The sequence below is a fragment of the Macrotis lagotis genome, chromosome 1 (assembly GCF_037893015.1).
Source record: "Macrotis lagotis isolate mMagLag1 chromosome 1, bilby.v1.9.chrom.fasta, whole genome shotgun sequence".
Classification (NCBI taxonomy): domain Eukaryota; kingdom Metazoa; phylum Chordata; class Mammalia; order Peramelemorphia; family Peramelidae; genus Macrotis; species Macrotis lagotis.
The window spans coordinates 343,179,279-343,200,160 of record NC_133658.1 but is presented as its reverse complement, the minus strand read 5'-3'; the positions used below and the strand labels follow the sequence as shown (position 1 = coordinate 343,200,160).

The window sequence follows — 20,882 nt, the reverse complement described above, 5'->3', positions numbered from 1 at the left end:
TAATCCAGTGAGGTAAACGCTAATACAAAGAAAGAAACTTTGGAGGGGGAGGGGGAAAGGAGAGGGCATATTTAGTTAACCCAGGATCATATAGCTACTAAATATCAGAAGTAGAATTCAAATCCAGAACTTCCTGATACCAGATCTGAAGCTATCTATTATACTTTTGATTTAAGGACTTTTAAAATGTAAAATGTTAGAGCTGTGGTTGTTAGAATACTGAATATTAGAGTTAGAAAGGGCCAAAAAGAGATTCATCTAGACCACCTGGGGTTTTAACACCAGAGATTTACAATAGGAATTTGGGGATGTCAACAAGGGAATTTGTTTTGCTTATTTGTTTAGGAGGATTTTGTTTGTGGGGGAGGAGAAGGGGAGAAGAAAAAAATTAACATATGATAATGAAAAAAATAATTTAATTGGAAAGAGTACTGCCTCTGGACCCAGGTTCAGGTGCCACCTTTGATGTTTGTTACCTGTGTGGCCTTGGCAATTTACCTACTTCCCAGGTCTCTACTTCTTTATATATAAAATTGGCTAGAAGGTGGATTAGATGGCCACTGTGGTCCTAGATTTATGATTTATGATCTCTGGTGATTCTAGGAAGGAATGGTATCCTCTCGAATCCACAAGATTCCCTGGATCCTAAGACCCACATTTAAAATCACTGGGATCCTATGGAATCTGCGAGGTCAAGACAAGGACTGGGTTTCTGAACAAGGACCCGTGTTCAGTCTGGGGACAAGGAAAAAGATGGGCTCGCCCAGCCAGCCCTTGACCTCCCCAGCACCTGCTAAAAGCGACAGAAAATGACAAAGACCCCCCTAAGGAGGAGGTTGAGCTGGGCCTCCAGGAATTTCCTCCGATTACCTCCAGGAGGTTGTCAAGGCAATGCAGTCCCTTAGGATGTGGGGGAGGAGAGCTCCACGTGACGGGAGGTGGGCTGGGTGACAGAGAGGGGGGCTACCCTTGGGAACAAAGTCAGGCAGTGAAGCCAAGAGGCCAGCTCCTTGCGTAAGCCCTTCTGATGCAACCAGCAGGGCAGACAATTCCTTTGGCCGGCCTCTAGCCTTTCTGAGAAAGGGAAACCAGGGAGTGGGATCCACCCCCTTCCCTCTGCCCAACCTTCCCAGCCCTGCCAGGTATTGGGTGGGGGGAGGAAAGAGGAAGGAAGCTTGGAAGGAAGGCTCATGGGAACATAAACTTGAGAGCAGAAGGTACTACCTGCTTTTCCTGGGACTCTCCTGGAGGCTGCCATAGCGGGGGGAGGGGGAGAGGGCAGTGAAGAGAGAGAAGGGAAAGGGGAGGGGATTTGCCCTCTGTGCTTCTTTTTTCTTCTTTTATCATTTATTTTTTATATATTCAATTGTAAAAAATTGCATTTTATTTTCTCTCCATGCTATCTTCCCTGAATTGAAAAGAAAATCTTTGTAACAAATATAGCTACTGTTAATAATTGTAATAAATAAAATTCCCCACTGGCCACATGAAAAAATGTATATATCTGAATCTTTCACCTCTCTGTGGAGGATGCCCTTTCTTGACTTAGCATGTTGATGCTGTTGTTCAATCACATCCTACTCTCTGTAACTTCATCTGAGATTTTCTTGGGAGAAATACTGGAGTGATTTCTTCTTTCCTTCTCCAGAATCTGAATGGATACTAGGTTCACTTTTTTTTTTTAGTCATTAAAAGAAAATTTTATTGATTTGTTTTTCCAGCTGTATGCAACAGTAGTTTTTACCAATCTTTTTTTTTTTCTGGGAAGGTTTTGAGTTTTACATTTTTCTCCCTTCCCTCCCTCCCTCTTCCTCTGACAGAAAGCCATCTGATTGAGACTTTATAACCATGCTAAAGATAGATCTAGGTTCATGTTTTTAAAATTTCTCTTATGCTTTTTCTTTCTATCTTTTCCTTTAGTCCCAATTCCTCATATGGTAGCTAGGTGGTATAGATAGGGCGCTGGCCTTGGAGTCAAGAGGATGAAAGTTGGAATCCAGCTCTAATGCTGGACCCTCTCAAGTTGTATGACATTGGGTGAGTCACTTAACTCTGACTGCCTGGAATCCAGGGCTATCTCCAGTCATCCTGATTCATATCTGGCCACTGGAACCAGATGGCTCTGGAAGAGAAAGTGAGGCTGGTGACTTAGCACAGCCACCCTCACTCAAATCCAGTTCATGTGCTTGTCATGGCATCACCTCCCCGATATTGTGGTCATCTTTTTTTTCCCCAAAAGTTCATCTATTTCATCTTTTTTAACATTAATCCATATGCACATGTATGTTTTTAAGTTACAAAATTTCCTTCCATCCTCCCTTCCCACCCCCTCTCCCCTCAGCAGGTAAGGTTCCTTGTTCATCTTTCTTTATGTTATGAGGAAAGCATTTTGTAAATCTTAAATTAATAGAAGAAATGAGAGTTATTATTATCACCTGGGCAGTTTCTAAGAGCATAAACCTACTTAGAGGTCATCTAATCTAAAAAGAAAACAGAGGAGTTTTAAATGTCTTGCCCAAAGTCTCTCAAGTAGTAAATATCCTAGGCAGGATGCGAGCCCACATCTAATTCCAAAAGCAGTGCTCTTTTCACTAAAGGGATGACTCCTTCTAGGCTGGGAAGCTTACCATCCACAATTCTCCTCTTCCCACTCCCCTTCCTACATCCAAATACCTACTCTAGGAGATATCTGGTTCTCTCTCTCTACATATTTTCTGACTCTCTTAGGCTGTCTGGCAAGAAGCCAAGTCCCTGAATGAATCAATCTCTGATAAAGACCCCACCTACTTTCAAAGTTAAAATTCTTCCTCCCTTTTCCTCCTTCCATTCTTTTCCTCAGGGTTCAGACTGTGGAAAGGATAAGGGACTCCAAGCATGGCTCCATTCTTCCAAACATGGCTCCATTCTTCCCCCCTCTCAGGGGGACTAGTTCAGCAAAAAGTGTTGGTTCTGGGGTCAGAGGAACCTCACTTAGGTACAAACTCTGTAACTTTGAGCCTTGGTTTCCCTGTAAAATCTGTAAAATCAATCTGTAAAATCAATGAAAACTGCCCAAGTGATAATCACAACTCTCATTTCTTCTAGTAATTTAAGATTTACAAAATGTTTTCCTCATAACATAAAGAAAGATGAACAAGGAACCTTACCCCATGATGGAGAGCAGAACCAGGTTTTAAACCCATAGGGCAACTAGGTGCCTCAGTAGATAGAGTACAGAAGACTCATCTTCCTGAAATCAAATCTAACCTCAGATACAGTACTAACTGTATAACCCGAGGTAAGTCACTTCATCCTGTTTGCCTCAGTTTCCTTTCTGTAAAATGAGCTGGAGAAACAAATGGCAAACCCATCTTGTATTATCTTTGCCAAGAAAACTCCAAATAGGGTCATGAAGAATTAATACAATTGATAAATGACTGAATATCATCATCATCATCATTTCCTCTGCAATACATTGTCTACAGCTTGTCTACATCTTAATACAATTCATTTAAGAGGTAGCTTGTGATAGAGGCGAGCAAGGAACCTGGAGTCAAATGATGTTGAATACCAACTCAGATAATTTGGTAGCTGAGTACCTGCTCCAGATGTCCTCAGCTCCCTCTTTGAACCCTTCCAAAAAAGACTTTCAGGTGCATTAGTAAACCTACTCCTCCTTTGGGGAAAAAGCTGTGGTGTCTTGCACAAAGGGATGAAATGGAATGAGAAAACCAACTGTCAAGCCCAAGTCTAGGTTCTGTCACTCCACAGTGTGACTTTAGTTGAGTCACATCTCCCCGAGCTAGGTCCCTTCTATTAAGTGAAGGGGTTGGAATAAATGATCGGTAGTGCCTTCTGGTTCTGATGTTCTGTAATTCTATAGATCTCACTCACCCTGAAGTGGGGACCAGGTTCTATCATCATAGCCTGCTTTTTATTTGAGTTCTGTTTGAGAAAGTTGAAAAATTTATATAGTTTAAAAATTTAGGGTCTGGTTCCTAAATCCAAAACAAATTTTTTGAGCCCTCACTTCAGGTCTTAGAGCCTCAGTTTTCTTATCTTTAAAATGGTGGGAATAACCTCTGGTCCAATGGAGTCACATAGTGTGCCATGTTGCCCCATATGTTGGTAAAGATCACCCATATTATGATCATTGTTCTTATTATCTCCCTCACAATCCCCCCCCCCCAGAGAACTAGGCATGAAGACTGCTCTGCAAATATTTATTGAAGTGAACTGAAATATAAACCAAGATACAGTAGAATTTAAATTTTTTGAAGGCAGGGAACTGATAGTTTGATTGTGATCTTTGCAGCCTAGCACCTAGCAAAGCATCTACCAAAATAGATTTATTGAAACTGAATTGAAGCTCTTGGTGGTTGATATTTATGAAATAAACTGGTCAAGGAGACAGAACATTTGGGTTCTGGTCTCAGATTTAGAACTCACTATGAGATCTTGGGCAAATCAATTCTAAGTCTGTTTCTTTTTCTGCAAAATGAGTGGGTTGGTCTTTATGACCTCTAAAATTCAGGTCCATGATTTCATTCCAAGTTCACCCTATGTCTTAGGGCTGGGGAATAATTAAAGGCTGACAGGATTCTAAAGTGAAAAGAACTTTAGAAAAGAACTTATTTGGAGGAAAGTACTTTGTAAATTGTAAAGCTTAGCACACTCTAGAAAAAGGAATTATTTCTATGTTCCTCTCCCCAAGTTAAATACTACGGCATCCAGGAGATGGGGCCCACTGGGGATGGCATTCTGCATCTACTATCAGATAGCACCAATATATTGTTTAGTTTATTTAACTCCTTTTCTTTTATTGTTTATTTCATAGGCTAGATCAAGGGCAAGGAAGGAAAGAAAGGTATATTCAGAAATAAAGATGTTTTAAAAATAAATATAATGGGGTGGCTAGGTGGCATAGTGGATAAAGCACCGGCCTTGGAGTCAGGAATACCTGGGTTCAAATCCGATCTCAGACACTTAATAATTATCTAGCTGTGTGGCCTTGGGCAAGCCACTTAACACCATTTGCCTTGCAAAAACCTAAAAAAAAATAAATATATCAATAAACTTTTTTTTAGATCAGGGAGTGAAGAGAGAACTGACCTTGGAGACAGGAGGGGCAAGGGCTGAAATCTCAACTTCAACATTTACCAGTTTTGAGACCTAATATTATCAAATTTGGGCTTACATACTTCACAAGACAGATGGAAAGAAGGAAAGTGCTTTGTAAATATTAAAGCCCCAGTGAAATGTGAATTAGAATAATGAGATCAACCTCAGGACATTTTGAGTGGAACCAGTTTCTCTCCTGCCTTCAGCCAACCTTCCCAGTCACAACCAGAAGAGCAGGACCCTCCAAGCGACAGTAGCTAGGTAGGCTAGTGTCTTCATCTTACCCAGTATCTCTTTCCTTTTTTTGGGGGGGGGGCAAAGCAATGGGGTTAAGTGACTTGCTCAAGGTCACACATTTAAGTAATTATTGTGTCTGAGGTCAGATTTGAACTCCAGGGCCAGTGCTCTATCCATTGTGCTACCTAGCTGCCTCCTGATGTCTCTTTCAAAGCTAAACTTAGTACTGGGTACCTGGTGTCACATTGGGAAGGTCAAAAGTAATTCTTTTGGGAAAGATGGTATCTATGGTTAAGAATGAGCTCCAGGAGTCTGGAAGCAGTCCAGACAGCAGTAAGGCTATGATAGAATTTTGGGAGACTTGGGTTCTACTCTAGTCTCTGCCACTGATGCCATATGACCTTAAGCCAATCTCTTACCAACTCTGGATCTTAGTTTCTTTCTCTGTAGGATGAGAGGGTTGGACTAAACCATTTCTAAGGTCATTTCTATTTCTAACCCTCTTTTAAGATACAACTTTTGTCCTCTAGAATAATAAGATTCAGAACTGTGACTGAAGAGGCCATCTCATCCACCACCACCCAGTGGTGACTTGCTGAAGGTCAAACAGCTAAGCAGCTGAGTTGCTTCACCTCTCCTGGTCTTAGTTTCCTCCTCTGAAAAATAGGGGGTAAGAGGTGTGTAGGACTGATTGGAATGATCTCTAAGATTCCTTTTGGCTGTGTCGTTCTCTGAGACCATGATTTTTTTTCCTTCAAGAAGTCATTAGATTGGGGTGGCTAGGTGGCATAGTGGATAAAGCACCAGCCTTGGAGTCAGGAGTACTTGGGTTCAAATCTGGTCTCAGACACTTAATAATTACCTAGCTATGTGGCTTTGGGCAAGCCACATAATCCCATTTGCCTTGCAAAAAAAAAACCTAAAAAAAAAGTCATTAGATGAAGTGAGCTGAAGGACATAGCTAAGCAGAAAAAGGAAACAGTCTAGGAACTGGAAATATCCTGGGGGACAAAGCAAGCTTGTGGGGATAGAAGGTAACAAGTAGAGAGCAAGGGTCACAAGCTTTCTGACACTTTGCCCTGAGGTCTGGCATTCTGGGTCCTTGCCCAGCACTAGCCTTGTTTGCCAGGGAAGCACTTTTTCTGATTACAGGGATGTTGCATCAGGATGGCAACTTACTGCTCTGTCATCCCTGCCTTCTGGGTGGGGTCCAGGGTTGGCTTCCCTCCCCCTTTAAGCCTCTCTGAACAGTTCAACTGGGATTGGCACTTGGACTACTCTGCTTAGCTCCAAGTTTGACCAGGTCATCTGAAGTTTTCTAAGCTTTCTCATTGAATCCTAAAAATCCAAAATGTTAGAACTGGAAGAAAATTTAGGTGAGTGTCACACACCCTGTCCTGATAAGAGTTAGATGTCTAGTGATCCAAACATTTAATTTTAAGACTCAAAAGACTCAGGCATGTATCCTAAGTCTGATGTTTATTTACCAACTGTATGTATGAATGTCATAGCTGAAAGTTTAGTGCAATCTCTACCCCAAGTATGAATGCTGCCAAATAGTTATGCATGAGATCTCTTCTTGAAGACCTACACTAATCTACTATCTACTAACTATCTACTAACATTCCCAGAACTATTGGACAGTTCTGATTGGACTAGAGGTTTTTTTTTAATATTAAGCTTAAATTAACCTTTCTGTAAACTCTGCTCCTTTTAGTTTTCTTTTGGGGGCTAGCAGAACAAATCCAATACCACTTCTCATAGGATTATAAGCTTTAGCTTTGGAAGAGATTTTGAGATCATATAGTTCAAACCTTTATTTTTACAGAGGAAGAAACTGTGACCAGAGGCATGGTCACTGATTTAAGGTCACACAGGCAGGAAGTAAGAGAGCCAGGATAGAAAACCACATCCCATCATTCCTAATCCAGAGTCCCAAACACTAAACTGCTTTTCATGGTCCTAAGTTTCTTCTTCTCCGGGATCTCCATATTATCTCCCCAGTTGTTCTTTCAACTGTGCTTCTTCCAGTGCTCTTTCCATGCAGGTAGCCATCCTCTCTGTACATTGTACTCTTCAAGTCTTGGCTAACATGTCTTTACTCTTTTTCTTCTTCCTTTCAAATATTCCCCATTCTTTAAATCCCCCTCCCAGTTTCAGTCTCTATTTATCTAGATCAGGTGAAGGTCGCTGGTTTGGGATTGCCTGTTCTTGGTTTCTCTATGTGGGTCTTCCCTCAATTAAACAAATATTGAGAGCCTATTCCATAATGAGAAATGAAAGCTTTTATGATTAAGCCAATTCAACAAACATTTATTATAAAAATAATATTTTCCCTGCCAATAAGGTGCTAACAATTCCTTTCCTCAACTAAATTGTGAAATACCTGTGGGGAGGGTTATATTGTATTCTTTTTCATTGCCTTTCTAAACCACCACAGGATTAGGAACTCAAGTGAGTTCAGAAAATGTGGGCTGATTGACAAGAGACCCTAACCCTAAAGGTTGATAGTCACTCCCACCTTTTTCCCCCTTCAGAGAGCTCTCCAGTCAGGTAAAGTCCTTTGGGTGCTAGGATGCTATTAAATTGAGCAGTATCTTCAAAAACAGCACTATCACCATAAATATTAGAAGGTTGGGTTAGTGCCAAAGGCAAAGACCTCTCTCCAGAGAATACAACTTACTATAAAGGTAGAGTTGTATCCTCATACATCCTACCTTTCCAAAGTTCCTCAAGGGAAGGAACTGTAGCATCTTTCAAAAAAAAAAAATCTTTACAATCTCAATGCCATCTGTATGTAATGGACACATAATAAGTGTTTCTTGGCTTAATCATAAAAACTCTTATTTCTCTAGCTTCCTAAGGTTTATTCACAACAACCCTGGAAAGTAGGTGGTTCTTCTTGATATTTTACAGACAAGGGAACTAGTGGTTCCATCCCACTAATACATATCAGTCAGAATTTGAGAACATGTTTCCTACTCACCAAGTCCAAGCTCTCTTTGCATTATATCACCATATTTCTCTGTGGGATTCTCACAATTCTCTGCTTTCCCAGGAGGAGGGATCTCTGACTAGCTGGGAAACTGACCTTGGTCTGGATTGAAATGCGGTTAAGCTTGAGCAGTGTATATAAGATTCTAACTTCATCCTGAACTCCGTAAACAAACTATTTCCCATGAAGTCCTATCTGGACTCAGGATCCTGGTGCTTCTCTGCCCCCACCATCCCATGACCCAGTGCTTCTGCAAGGGCCCTGGCTTCAAGGCCTCACCTGATAAAGGATGTCTACAAAGCACACAGGAGCAGAGTGACTGACAACACCTGACCCTCAGGGGACAGAAAAGAGTGGCCTCCAAGGTACAATGTTAGTATGTCAGAGGCTGAAGAAAATTAAGACACCACCCAGTCTAATCCTCTCTTTTTACAGAGGAGACCAGGAGAGTAGAAGGGAGGGGGGGGCTTGCCTAAAAGGGGGCAGAGTTGGATCTAGATTATGAAATTCTTAACTGAGGGTCCTTGAAATTAATCTTTTTTGATAACTGCATTTCAAAATAATTAGTGCTTTGTAATCCTGTGTATTTTATTTTCTGTAGTGGGTCTATTATAGGGATCTTCAAAGTAGCATGAATAATGGTAAGGATACTAGATTTGGAGACATGAGACCTGGATCTGAATTCTAGTTTTACTACTAACTTGGGAAAATTATTTCCTTTTTCTGGGTCTCAGTTTCTTCATGTGTAAAATGAGAGAGTTGGATGTGGTGATCTCAAAGCCCTTCCTGGCTCTAATGAGAAAAATGAAAAAAAGTCTTCAAAAGACAAAGGAATGAGGAAGATTACGACTCCTCTATGTCCATTATGAGGCAGTTAGATGATTGAGTTAATAGACTTGTGGGCTTGGAGTCAGGAAGATCTGAGTCTTAGACACTAACTAGTTGTATGATCCTGTGTGTGTCACTTAACTTCAATTTGCCTTAATTCACTGGAGAACAAAATGGCAAACTATTCCAGTATCCTTTCCAAGAAAATTCCATGAACAGTTTTGGTGTGCTTATGGTCAGACATAACTCAACAACAACAATACCCGTATTATACATTGCCATCTGGATAGAGGGCATCTGGATTATTTTGATCTCTTCTGGTGCCACATTGAGGGAAGACATTCATAAGCTGCAGGGTTTCAGAGGAAGGACTTCAGAATGACCTCTAAATCTGCTCTTTCAGCAATTGCTTGAATTAGGAGAGTAGACTGAGAAGAAAAGATAGGAGGACTTAAAGTATTTGAAAGGTAATACTTTAGGAAGTATTCAATTTGGTTCAATTTGTAGTAGTTCAATTTGGTATACTTGGCCACAGAGGGTAGAAGTAGGTGAGATAGAGGCCAGATGACCTCCTATCAGGATTGATATAGAGGAAATTCTTATAGATGTTTTGAGGTTATCAGACACTGTCATGACAAAGCACAAAAGGAAAGATTTAAAGGAAGGTTTACTGATGAGATCCCATGCTTCCATTCTTTCCATATGAGCACTGCTCAAAACAGTAGGCCCCCACACCCCAAACTTCTGCTCTCCCAGTGTCTAATCTAACTGACTGTTAATCAAAGTCCGAAGTCTGGGCCAATTCATGGCAAGTCAGAGCTTCAGGGCCTTTAGAGTGTAGAATGTTAAAACCGGAAAGGACCTTAGTCAAATTCCCCAAGAGACAGAGGGGGAAATTGAGGCTTTGCAAAGGAAGTGATTTTGCCAAGGTCTTACAGTAGGGCAGGGACTTAAACCCAGGTCGCTTGTCTCCTAACACAGGTGTGTTGTGTTCACCTGCTGTCTTGTAAGGATAGTCTTAGGAGAGATGGTCCCAGGTGGGTTCAGGACTAGGGACGACTGGGCCCCCAGGACAACAAATCCCCACTCTCCGACTCTTAGGTGCCGACGGGCTTTGCCCTAGAGTGTGTGGGTGAGCGGGGTCCGGAGGTTGCCCCCCTCCACACACCCGCGGATGTGGGCCCGGGGCCCGACGGGCGGGGCCAGGGGGATGTTGCAATCGGGAGGCGGGGCGGGCTGCGTCCGGCGCCGCGGGGGGCGGGAGGTGGAGGAGGCCGGGCCGAGATTAGCTCAGCTTTACATCACCCCAGGCCGGCGGCTGGGCCGGGCATCTGCCGAGGCAGCCGACACTTGTGGAACCGGCGGCCGAGGCTCCGCACGGACGGGACGGCCGGCGCAAACATGCAGGGCCGGGGGGCTCTCTGAGCCCCGCCGCAGCCCCAGTCCAAGCCAGGCGGACCCAAGCAAATGAGTCCCCGGATCCCGAGAGCAAGGTGGGCGTGCGGGGTCGGGGAGGGAGGTCCGGCGTGCCCCAAGTCCCCGCTGCTGGGGATGGGAGAGAGCGGCTCGGGCTGCGTGTGCCCAAGGGGCTGGCGCTGGGGAGCGGCGAGTCTGTGTGGTGTGGTGGGTCTGTGCTAGGGGAGCAGCCGGGAGAGTTGGGGATGGTGGGGAGGACCAGTGTCCAAGTTCTTTGTTTGCCTTTTGTTTGTGTTTGAGGGCAGGCCAGGGAGCAGTGGAGAACAACAGGTTGGTGTGGAGGGCTTCTTGTGAGCGTATGCAGGCAAGGAAATGGTAATGGTCAGGGTGTATTCTGCCTATGGGGATAGGGGTGAGAATGTCACCAAAGAGTGCAGTGTGTGTGTGTGTATGTGTGTGTGTGTGTGTGTGTGTCAGCTTTTGGATCCCCGGGACTCGGGTGTGTCAGAGCCTTTATAGAAGTTGTGTCAGTGGGTGATGAAGCCCGGGTGGGTGGCTGGCTCTGCTGCCTCAAGGCGATGGTCCCCGAGGTGTGTCATCATCCCCATGACGTGTGTCAGTAGAAGTGTGGTGAGGTTATATGTATTTCCTGTGTAGGCTGGATATGAGGGCCGATTTGCTTAACAGTGCAGCTAGTCACAGATTTAGAGCTGAAAAGGACTCCAGACGTCACCTGATCCAGTGGATTAAAGGAGATGAAGTGACTTTCATTACAAGTAGTGGTAGAATTGGGATTTAAACCCAGATCCCAGATCCAGCATCCATTCCACCAGCCTACCGTGATCTTTATGCCCTAGACCTCAAATTAAGAACAACAGCAGCATAGACTTTCTAGTATTCTATGGTTTAAAAAGCCTTTTCTTTGATAAAACTGTGAAAGGTAGCCAGCCACTGCTAGGATTGTGTCACCATTAGATAGATGGGGTCACTGAGACCAGGGAATGGAAAAGTGAGTTGTTTAAATTTAAGTTAGTAAATTTTAAAATCAAGCTAAGAAACCAGGTCCTCTGAATTCAAATTAGTATTCTTTCCACAATAGTTTACTGTCTCTCTGATGGGGGACTAAGTGTATTGAGCCCAACACACTAGCTTTCCAGCAGGGTGTGAGGGGCTGAGCAAACCTAGGGGATGCCAAAGGTGGTCTTCTGAAATCGAATCAACCCTTGTGATGGCCACTGTCCTCACTGTTTCCAAGCTGTAGCTGGCCACTCCCACCCTTGGTACATGAACCCAAGGGCACCTAGCTTCCGGTCTCACTGGAGCACACCCGGCTGCCTGTTGCCAGGGAGATGTCATCTCCCCTCCCCCACCCCAAGAGAGTTTCCTGGGTTTTTCTGTCTGAAGTATACTCTTTGGGGGATTGAATTTGTCTGTCTTAGCTTCTTGTCTGTTCATCCATGGCATTATATTGTTGTCTTTATAATGTGTCAGACTGGGGCAGCTGAGTGGTGCACCATCCCTGGAGTCTGGGGGACCTAAGTTCAAATGTGATCTCAGATACTAGTAAGTGACCTTGAGCAAGTCACTTAAGCCCATTACCTCACAAAAACAAAACAAAAAAACAGGTTCTTCCCTAGTTTTCATATCCATGTAGATTAACTATATTGGGGGGAGGATGCAGTTTTACTTGATATTGTCTATCAGTCTTCTTATATATTCTGGGTCTCATAATTCTGAGGTCTTGAGCTACTTAAAGATCATTTAGTTCCATTCCCTCATTTTACAAATGAAGAAACTGAGACCCAGGGACATGACTTACGAAAGATCATATTGGTGTTTTTCTGGGGTGCATGTGTGTCTTGCAGACTTTCGCTGGAAGGAATAAAATAAGCATAAGTATTTATTAATTGCTAAGCATTTTACAAATAATTATCTCATTTGATTCTCATAACAACCTGAGAGGTAGGTGCTAGTTTTAATGCCCATTTTATAAATGAGGAAACTGAGACAGGCAGCAGTTAAATGACTCGCACAAGTTCACACAGCTGAAGCTGAATTTGAATTCGCCTTCCTGACTACAGGCCCTGCACTCTATTCATCATACCACTAAGAGAAAAAGACATTTGGGTATATGCTTGGGGTCCATTTGCCAGGGTGGGAAGGGAAGAGGAAGGACCAATTCATGTATTAGGTTATGCTATATATGTTGTGTTATACATGTGTTGATTCCCAGGGTTCTCACACTTAGTACCTGACATTGGTTTACAGCAGGAAAGGGAAAGACTGGCTAAGAGAATAGGAGAGGATGCCAAGAAAGATAGACTGGCTTCCTGGAAGCTGTCTTGGACCAGAAAAAGAATAGGGAGCTTCCCTTGGGAGCCACCTGGCATTTATTTCTGTCCAAGCTAAGAGCAACAACTCCACCCTGAGCCCCAGTGAGAGCATGAGAGGAGACATGAAAAGAGCTAGGACTTCACTGGCATTTCAAGCCAGGGTCTACTATTCTTGCTATGTGACCCGGGGTGAGTCATTTCCCTTATCTAGGTGTCACTATCTCCATCTGTCAAATGGAGAATGAGTTGTGTCTCACCTACCTCAGAGAGCTCAGGATCCTGTGAGGCTTGGGATGGTCACATTTAGAGAACAAGCCACATCTTTGAAGCACACAGAAAGGTTCAATGGGAACTAGATTTGCACCTTGCCTTTACCATTCGCCTCCTATGTGTCTTTGAACAAGTTATTGGGCAGCTAGATATAGCAGTGGAAAGAGCACTGCTCCTGGAGTCAGGAGGATCTAAGTTCAAATGAAACCCCAGACACTTGATACTTACTTGGGCAAGTCATTGCCCCACCAATAAAAGAAAAAAGTCAAATTACTTCAGTTCCCCAGGCCTCAGTGCCCTCATCTCTAAATGAGAGGATTGGGCTTGATGACCTTGGGGGTTCCCTGGGATTCTATGACCCCAGAGAGGTTTAAATCCAAGACATCTTCCCTGACCCCCATCCTCCCTCAACTAGACCCCCTGAATATGCTGAGTTCTCCAGGCCCTCCACCTGCCTCTGTTTACAAGGTGTGATGGAATCACACATTTGGACCCACATTGACTGAGAAGGGTTCAAGAAAATTCCTTCCTTCCACCAAAGAAAATCCCCTGGAATTTACTGTCTCCTGGAGAATTGCCTGGCCACTGGAAAGTGAAGTGACTTACTTTCCTACACTCATACAGTCACTGTATGCCAGACCCAGGACTAGATCTTTCTGACTTCCTGGTTTGTCATTTCTTTCTCCAGTGGATTTGGGACAAATTGAAGTTAAGTGACTTGCCCAGGGTCACATAGCTACTCAGTGTTTTGGATTTGAAGTCAGTCTTCCTGACTGCAAGCTCAGTGCTCTAACCACTGAACCATTCAGCGCTCTCTTCTGAAACCACGGTAATACTTGAATAGACCACCTCATCATTGTGAAGTTTTAGTCTTGAGTTTTGCTAATTTGCTCTGTGCCCTTAGACAATTCCCTTTTTCTTTGACCTCAGTTTTCTCCTCTGTAAAATGGCCCTTTCCAGTTTTAACATTCTGTTTTAAGTTCCAATCCACTTCTGACATTCCATGATCTATCCTAAGACTACTTCCAACACAGATTATTTCCTGTTCCAATCCAAAGTGTGACATACGATGTAGTTTATTGGGTTCTGTATTCTTATTGTCCATAACAGATTCCGTTTATGGGTATATTCTAGGATTGAAAACTGGAAGGTATTATATACATGAGGAATCTGAGGCCAAGAATTTAATTTAATGTGTGTGGATCTCAAAGGTAGTAAATAGGAGAGCTGAAATTTGAACTCAGGTTTCCTGACTTTAAATCCAGACTCCATAGGCGATAGCCTGAGATGCCTCATTTCCCTTTTTAATTCTCTTCACCTTCTTGCCCCTAGATGAACCTCAGTCCAATGACACTCTCTATGGATTCTCCCCGGAGAAAGAAGAGACTGGAATTTGAAGATGATGGTGATGATGACTCAGTTCCAGAGCAGCCGCCTCTGAAGAGAGCCCATCAAGACTCTCAGCTTTGCCCAGCCCCCTGTCAGCAACCTCTCATCAGACCCAAAGAGCCCACCTCTGATGCTCCTGCTGCCTTTTCCAGACTGGGGCCCTATGTACTTCTAGAGGCTGAGGAAGGTGGCAGAACCTACCGGGCAGTGCACTGCCCCACAAACACAGAGTACATGTGTAAGGTATGAACCACCTTTCTCCAACCCCTCAGCTTGTATGACATTCTCTCCATAACATCAGAGGGTGGGGGTGAAGAATGTCCTATTGAAGAGATCAGCTGGTAGGAGGGGTATGGTAGGGACCGAAGGTAGTAGTGGGAGGGGCATGAGTGCACAACAACAAAGGGATGGGTGCCAACTTCTAGTTTGTTATCTGTTGGCTCTTAGATTGCCCTTTGGGTATGAAAATGGAAGCTAGAGGAACCCAGAGGATTTTAGGAATGACAAGAAGACATTTTCACCTTCAGAACCAGCTCATCAGAATATGGAACAGGCAGTGTTGCTAGGCATATTCTTAAAACATACTCTTAGAGATAGCTGGTCAGGGCAATGGACCTAGAGTCAATGAGACCTGAGTTCAAATCTCAGACACCTTCTAGCTCTCTGACCCTGAGCATATTATTTAACTACTATTGGCCTTGGCAGCTACAGTTGAGAACTGTAAATCCAGGCACTGCATGTGAATTATAAAATGGGGATAATTAAGATAATTACTCTTTCCCAGTATTATTGAGAATAAAATGAAATGATTGTAAAAGGGCAGCTGGGGGATTAGGGATAGAGCATCAGGGCCTGACCTCAGAATAACCTAAGTTCAAATCCAGTCTTAGATTCTAACTGTGTGATCCTGTGCAAGTTACTTACCCCTGTTTGCTTCAGTTTCCTCACTTGTAAAATGAGATGTAGAAGGAAATAGTAATCTTTGCCAAGAAAATGGCAAATTAGATCATGTCTAAAATGACTGAAAAACAACACAATGCCTTCCCCCTAGGGTAAGACTGTATATGTCCTAGTTAGGACATAGAATGTCAAAGCTCTAAGCAATCATAGATTCATAAGTCAACCTGTACCTTGTCTCTCCATAATGTCTCCAATAAGGCATCATCTCATTTCCACTTAGGCCTTAGACCATGGTATGTCAGACCATCGTGATCTTTAGAAGATAAAATATTAATGTTTCCATATCCAGGTCTCAGGGCCTACTAGGATTCAGAAGATGTATTGAGGAAAGGGATCTGAAAATGATCAGGTCCATGATTCTTTTTTTTGTTTGTTTTTTTGTTGGTCCATGATTCTTAACCTGGGGTTGATGAACTTTAAAAAAAAAATTAACAATAGTTCAGTATAATTGAAATACTTAATTTTCTTTAATTTTAGGTGCTTTTAGCTTATGGATTTAAAATATTCTTTTGAAAAGGGATTCTTCCATTTTAACAGATTGATAAAGGAATCCATAACACAAAGCAAAATAGGTTAAAAACAATTGCTTCTAGTCCAAACTTCTCCTTTTACAAAGGAGAAAATAGAAGTCCAAAGGGTCTGTCCTTAGAAGTTCCCAGTTTGTGCCTATCAGGAGGCCCCTACACTTTGGCTAATGACTTATACAAGGTCACTCAGTTAGTTCTTGCTCAAACTGGAAGATGACATTCCATTGTGTGAAGTTCTTTTTTAGATCAGATAGATTTAAGACAGTCTGTAAATTTGGATTGAAAGAGCACCAATGCTGGAGTCAGGAGGACCTGAGTTCAAATTTGGCCTCAGACACTGACTAGATATATGACCCTGGGCAAGTTACTTAACCCCATTTACCTCAAAAAAAGAAAAGAAAAGAAAAGAAATGATCTATAGTCTATCCTATAACTGAAATTTTGAATTTCCTTTGATTATGATGAAAAATCTCCATTATTATAGAGTAGGGGTCCACAGGCTTTACAAAACTGTCAAAGGGGGCCCATGACACAAAGATGCCTGTTTTAAAATATTATCTGATGTTTGGGTTTGTCTTGTTAGTTCAATGACATATTTAACCCAATCCTGCTGCTAGCTGCTAGTATGACCTTGGACAAATCAATTCTCTTTGGGAAATAGTTTTCCCTGCTATGTAAAAGAGTTTGAGATAAGTAACTTTCTAGGGTCCCCCCCCACCACAAGACTAAAATTCTGTATTTCCCTAGCTTAATGCTAAATTTGGATGGCACTTACTAGATTGTGCTGGTGTGTGCTGTCCCTTGGTGGACATCACTGGAATTGCAACTAATCCCAACCTTTCTTTTCTAGGTGTATCTAGCTGGTTCCTATCAAGAGTTGCTGTCTCCTTATGCCCACCTCCCCCGACACCCTCACGTAACTCCTGTGGCTGAGGCAGTCTTGGGCCAGAACCATATCTATGTATTCTTCCCAAGGGCATATGGTGACATGCACAGCTATGTGAAGGAGCGAAGACGGGTCCCCGAGCGGGAGGCAGCGGCACTCTTCCTCCAGATGGCCGAAGCTGTGGCCCATTGCCACCAGCACAATCTGGTCTTGCGAGACCTCAAGCTGAGGAAGTTTGTCTTTGTCAACCAGGAGAGGTGAGTACCTGAAAGCATCCACCCGAACACACATCTGCAAAGAAAACTTGGGTTCATAATCATTCAGCCTCAAATTGGTGAACACCTCCATCATTTGACAGTTGTTCATTAAGGATCTACTGTGTGCTATGTCCTGGAAATACAGATATAGTGAATGAAACAGTCCCTCCTGGCAATGAGTGATGACCACAGTGACCTCATTCCCCTCATACCCCTTACAGCTAGTAATTATAGAAAACCAGATGTTAACTCCTAAAATATGTGTATTGGAAAGAAAGGAACCACAGAACATAGACTGTGAAAGCTAAAGGGAAACTTGGAGAGCCATCAGTCAGTAACAAACATCAAATAAGTTCATACATGTGCCAGACACTATAAGCAGGGTCCCTGCCCTCAAAGAGCTTACATTCTAATGGGGAGACAACATGCAAATGTCTTGGCACATACATGATACATAAAACATAGCTAATCATAATAATAACTAATATTTATAACTAATAAAAGGCAAAAGCAAATAAAAAATAAATAAGCAAAATTCTTAAAAGCAAATAAAAAAAGAAAAAAGTCAAAAAAGAGGGTTTCTACCTTAAAAGAGCTTACATTCTAATGGGGAGACAACATACAGGTAATTTGTCACATACATGATATATATATAGCATGGATAATAAATAATAATTTATAATAACTAAAATTTAGATGGCACTTGCCAGGCACTATGCTGAGTGCTCTTTATTATTTCATTTGATCATCATAATAACTCTGGGAGGCATGTGCTACTGTTACCCATTTTACAGATAAAGAAATTGAGGGAAACCAAGGTTAAATGACTTGCCCAAGGTCACACAGCTAGGGCTTATCTGAGCCCAGATTTGACTTCAGATTTTCCTGACTCTAGACCTAGTGCTCTATCTGCAGTACTACCTAATTGCCCCCAAAATGGAAAATATGGAAAATGGAAAGATGAAAAGTCATCTCAGAGGGAAAGCAACTTGCTTATTATGGTAGTAGGGGAGCAGAGGCCCCAAAAGAAAGGGAACAATTAATGACCTGGTCTCCCCTTTTTCTCTTCCTCTTGACATAGGACAAAGTTGGCTCTGGAGAATCTAGAGGACTCATGTCTTCTAACGGGGTCAGACGACTCCTTGTGGGATAAGCACGGCTGTCCAGCCTATGTGGGGCCTGAGATCCTCACCTCCCGGGACTCCTATTCAGGCAAAGCAGCTGATGTATGGAGCCTGGGTGTGGCGTTGTACACCATGTTGGCCGGCCGCTACCCATTCCAAGACACAGCCCCTGCCCTGCTCTTTGGCAAGATCCGCAGGGGCTCCTTCGCTCTCCCTGAAGGTCTCTCTACCGGTGCCCGCTGCCTTGTCCGATGCCTACTCAGGCGGGAGCCCAGTGAGAGGTTGACCGCCCAGGGTATTTTGCTTCACCCCTGGTTACAGGGAGGGGAGTACCCTTCTGAGGAGCCTGGAAGATGGGTGGCAGAGCAAGTGGTGCCAGATAGCCAAGACCCCGGGGAGGAGGAAGCCAGACAGGAAACTGAGGAGGAGCTGTATAGTTAGGTCAGGAGGGCATCCCCTCCATTCTGCCCTAACCCTGACTGGCTGGTGGCAGCTCAATCTCATGGAAACTCCCTTTTTTCTCTTTGAATCGAGCCAGACCCCACTCAAGTGCCTTAATGGGGGGAAAGAAGGGAGGTGTTTGTGTGTACGTGATTGCTACCTGCTGCACATATACATGTATACTAGTGTACACAGAGATTGGTACACACATGGCAAACGAAGCCTGAACACATCCTGGTCCACATGCAGAGTGGTGCACAGATCATCATCTGAACTTTTTTGGGGAAAGCCAGGCCATCAGCCACCCAATAAGAAAACAATAGGAGAGGTCTAACTTGGGGTGGGGAAACTGGGCAGCCTGTACATTCTATGTTCTGGGGGGGGGCACAGGGTGAGAGGGCAGTCATCTCAGGTATCAGACAAAGCCTCCAGGTCTTGGTCCCAGCTTTTGGTCCCAGAGCTCCAGGGCACATGAGGAATGACAGGTCCAGGATGCCGCTGGTGGACCAGGGAAGGGAAATATGAAGCACTTCTCAGACTCCAAGAGAGGCCTTCAGCTTACATACTCTGGGAACTGTGTCTCCCCTTCCCTGTCCCCAAACACCAATTCAACATTCCTTCAGACTGTGTGATTTCTGAGCCAGGCAAAGCATCCAGTCTGAGAACCAGACCCTCTCCCCAGGGACCTGCTCCTATGCCTGAACACCTGCTTCCTCAGTTCCCCCAGGGGACCTCCAATTGACTCTATGGGGCAAGGACACGATATGCAGCATCTATTTTTGTCTTTTGACTAATAATAAAGGACATTTTTTAAATACTTCCATTTCTCCATATGGTTTCCTTGGCCTACCTCACCCCACCCTTTTTTCCCTGACAAAACTAATTCCTTAGAACAAGACCATGTTTCCTATCTCAGGGGAGCATGGGGGATAGGTGCTCTGAAACTGCCTCTATGCCAGGGAGCCTCATGAATAATGACAGCCTTCACTGGTCTAACTTTAAGGCTTAACAACAGCCCCTCGAGGCAGGCTTTGCAAGTACTCTTAGAAGAAAAGCCAGTACTTTTTTTATGGTACCTGGGAACTTCCTAAGAGAAAAGACCCTCTAGTATTATAGACTCAAGTCTTTTCTGTACTTATGGTCTTGGGGAGCTTTCTAGGGGCACTGAAAGATTGTGACTTGCCCAGAGTTACCCAACCAGGATGTGGCAGGGACAAGGACCCGGAGGAGAGCACTTCTGTTATCTACTGCACCTTCCAAATTCCTGAATAAAATACACTCCTGATTTGCCTTAAGGACAATTTCATCATTCAGAAAATGAAGGAAGTCACAAAGGGAGTTGCTTTCCTGGACCTGATTCCAATCAAAACAGGGAAGATGCTGAGGGAAAAATGATGATAACCTTGGAGGGGAAAATGACAGCTCCCTCTTGAAATTCCTAAAAGAATTCCCCAATAGAATCCTCCCTTGCAAACAATAATAAAAATAATAGAGAGCTGTAATTTTTATATGGCCTTAAAGTTTACAGAGCACTTTATACACATCATTTTATTTGAGCCACACAACAACCCAGTGAGATATATGCTATCATTTCCAATATTTAGTAGAGGAAATATTGAACAGAGAAATAGGGTTCTATAACTAATCTGTTTTCTCTGTGCTTGAAGCAGGGAGAATTATTTGGGAGAGGGGGCTTGCAAGGATAAATAGAGGCTCATTTATCAGTCAAGAAATCACAAGACTGACTCTAGAGAGCAAGAAAAGTCATAAATTTTCATTCAAAAGTTACTGTAAAATAAATTCCAAATTAAGTCACAATTCTTAAGGGAGGCAGTAAGGTAAAGAAAGTGAGTTTTAAGAAAACAGTAAAGTTAAGCAAACAAGAAAATACTACAAGCTGAGCTGGTGAGAACATCAAAGACAGTTAAGAAGGGGGGGGGGCTGGATGGTGCAGTGGTTAGAGCACCAGCCCTGGAGTCAGGAGTACCTGAGTTCAAATCCGACCTTAGGCACTTTTTTTTTTAGGTTTTTGCAAGGCAAATGGAGTTAAGTGGCTTGCCCAAGGCTACACAGCTAGGTAATTATTAAGTGTCTGAGACCGGATTTGAACCCAGGTACT

At 43.3% G+C, this 20,882-nt stretch overlaps 1 protein-coding gene across 2 annotated transcripts; it reads left to right on the top strand.

Moving 5' to 3' along the window:
• The first annotated feature begins 6,658 nt into the window (after window positions 1-6,658).
• Window positions 6,659-19,580, top strand: TRIB3 (tribbles pseudokinase 3). 2 transcript variants are annotated; one of them, XM_074211827.1, is made up of 4 exons: window positions 6,659-6,713; window positions 14,512-14,811; window positions 16,906-17,198; window positions 18,280-19,580. In XM_074211827.1, exons 2-4 carry the CDS (start codon window positions 14,512-14,514, stop codon window positions 18,761-18,763), a joined length of 1,077 nt encoding a protein of 358 aa, XP_074067928.1. In that variant the 5' UTR covers window positions 6,659-6,713; the 3' UTR covers window positions 18,764-19,580. The 2 variants fall into 2 exon arrangements, with proteins under 2 accessions (XP_074067928.1, XP_074067927.1); XM_074211826.1 differs by lacking the exon at window positions 6,659-6,713 and adding an exon at window positions 10,507-10,653.
• The last annotated feature ends 1,302 nt before the right edge of the window (window positions 19,581-20,882 follow it).

What these genes read in the sequence shown, in the direction of transcription:
- TRIB3 (XM_074211827.1), top strand. Translation starts at nt 14,512, where the DNA reads ATGAACCTCAGTCCAATGACACTCTCTATGGATTCTCCCCGGAGAAAG. An exon ending in ACACAGAGTACATGTGTAAG is followed by an intron (nt 14,812 to 16,905) that starts GTATGAACCACC and finishes TTTCTTTTCTAG; the next exon opens with GTGTATCTAGCTGGTTCCTA. An exon ending in GTCTTTGTCAACCAGGAGAG is followed by an intron (nt 17,199 to 18,279) that starts GTGAGTACCTGA and finishes CTCTTGACATAG; the next exon opens with GACAAAGTTGGCTCTGGAGA.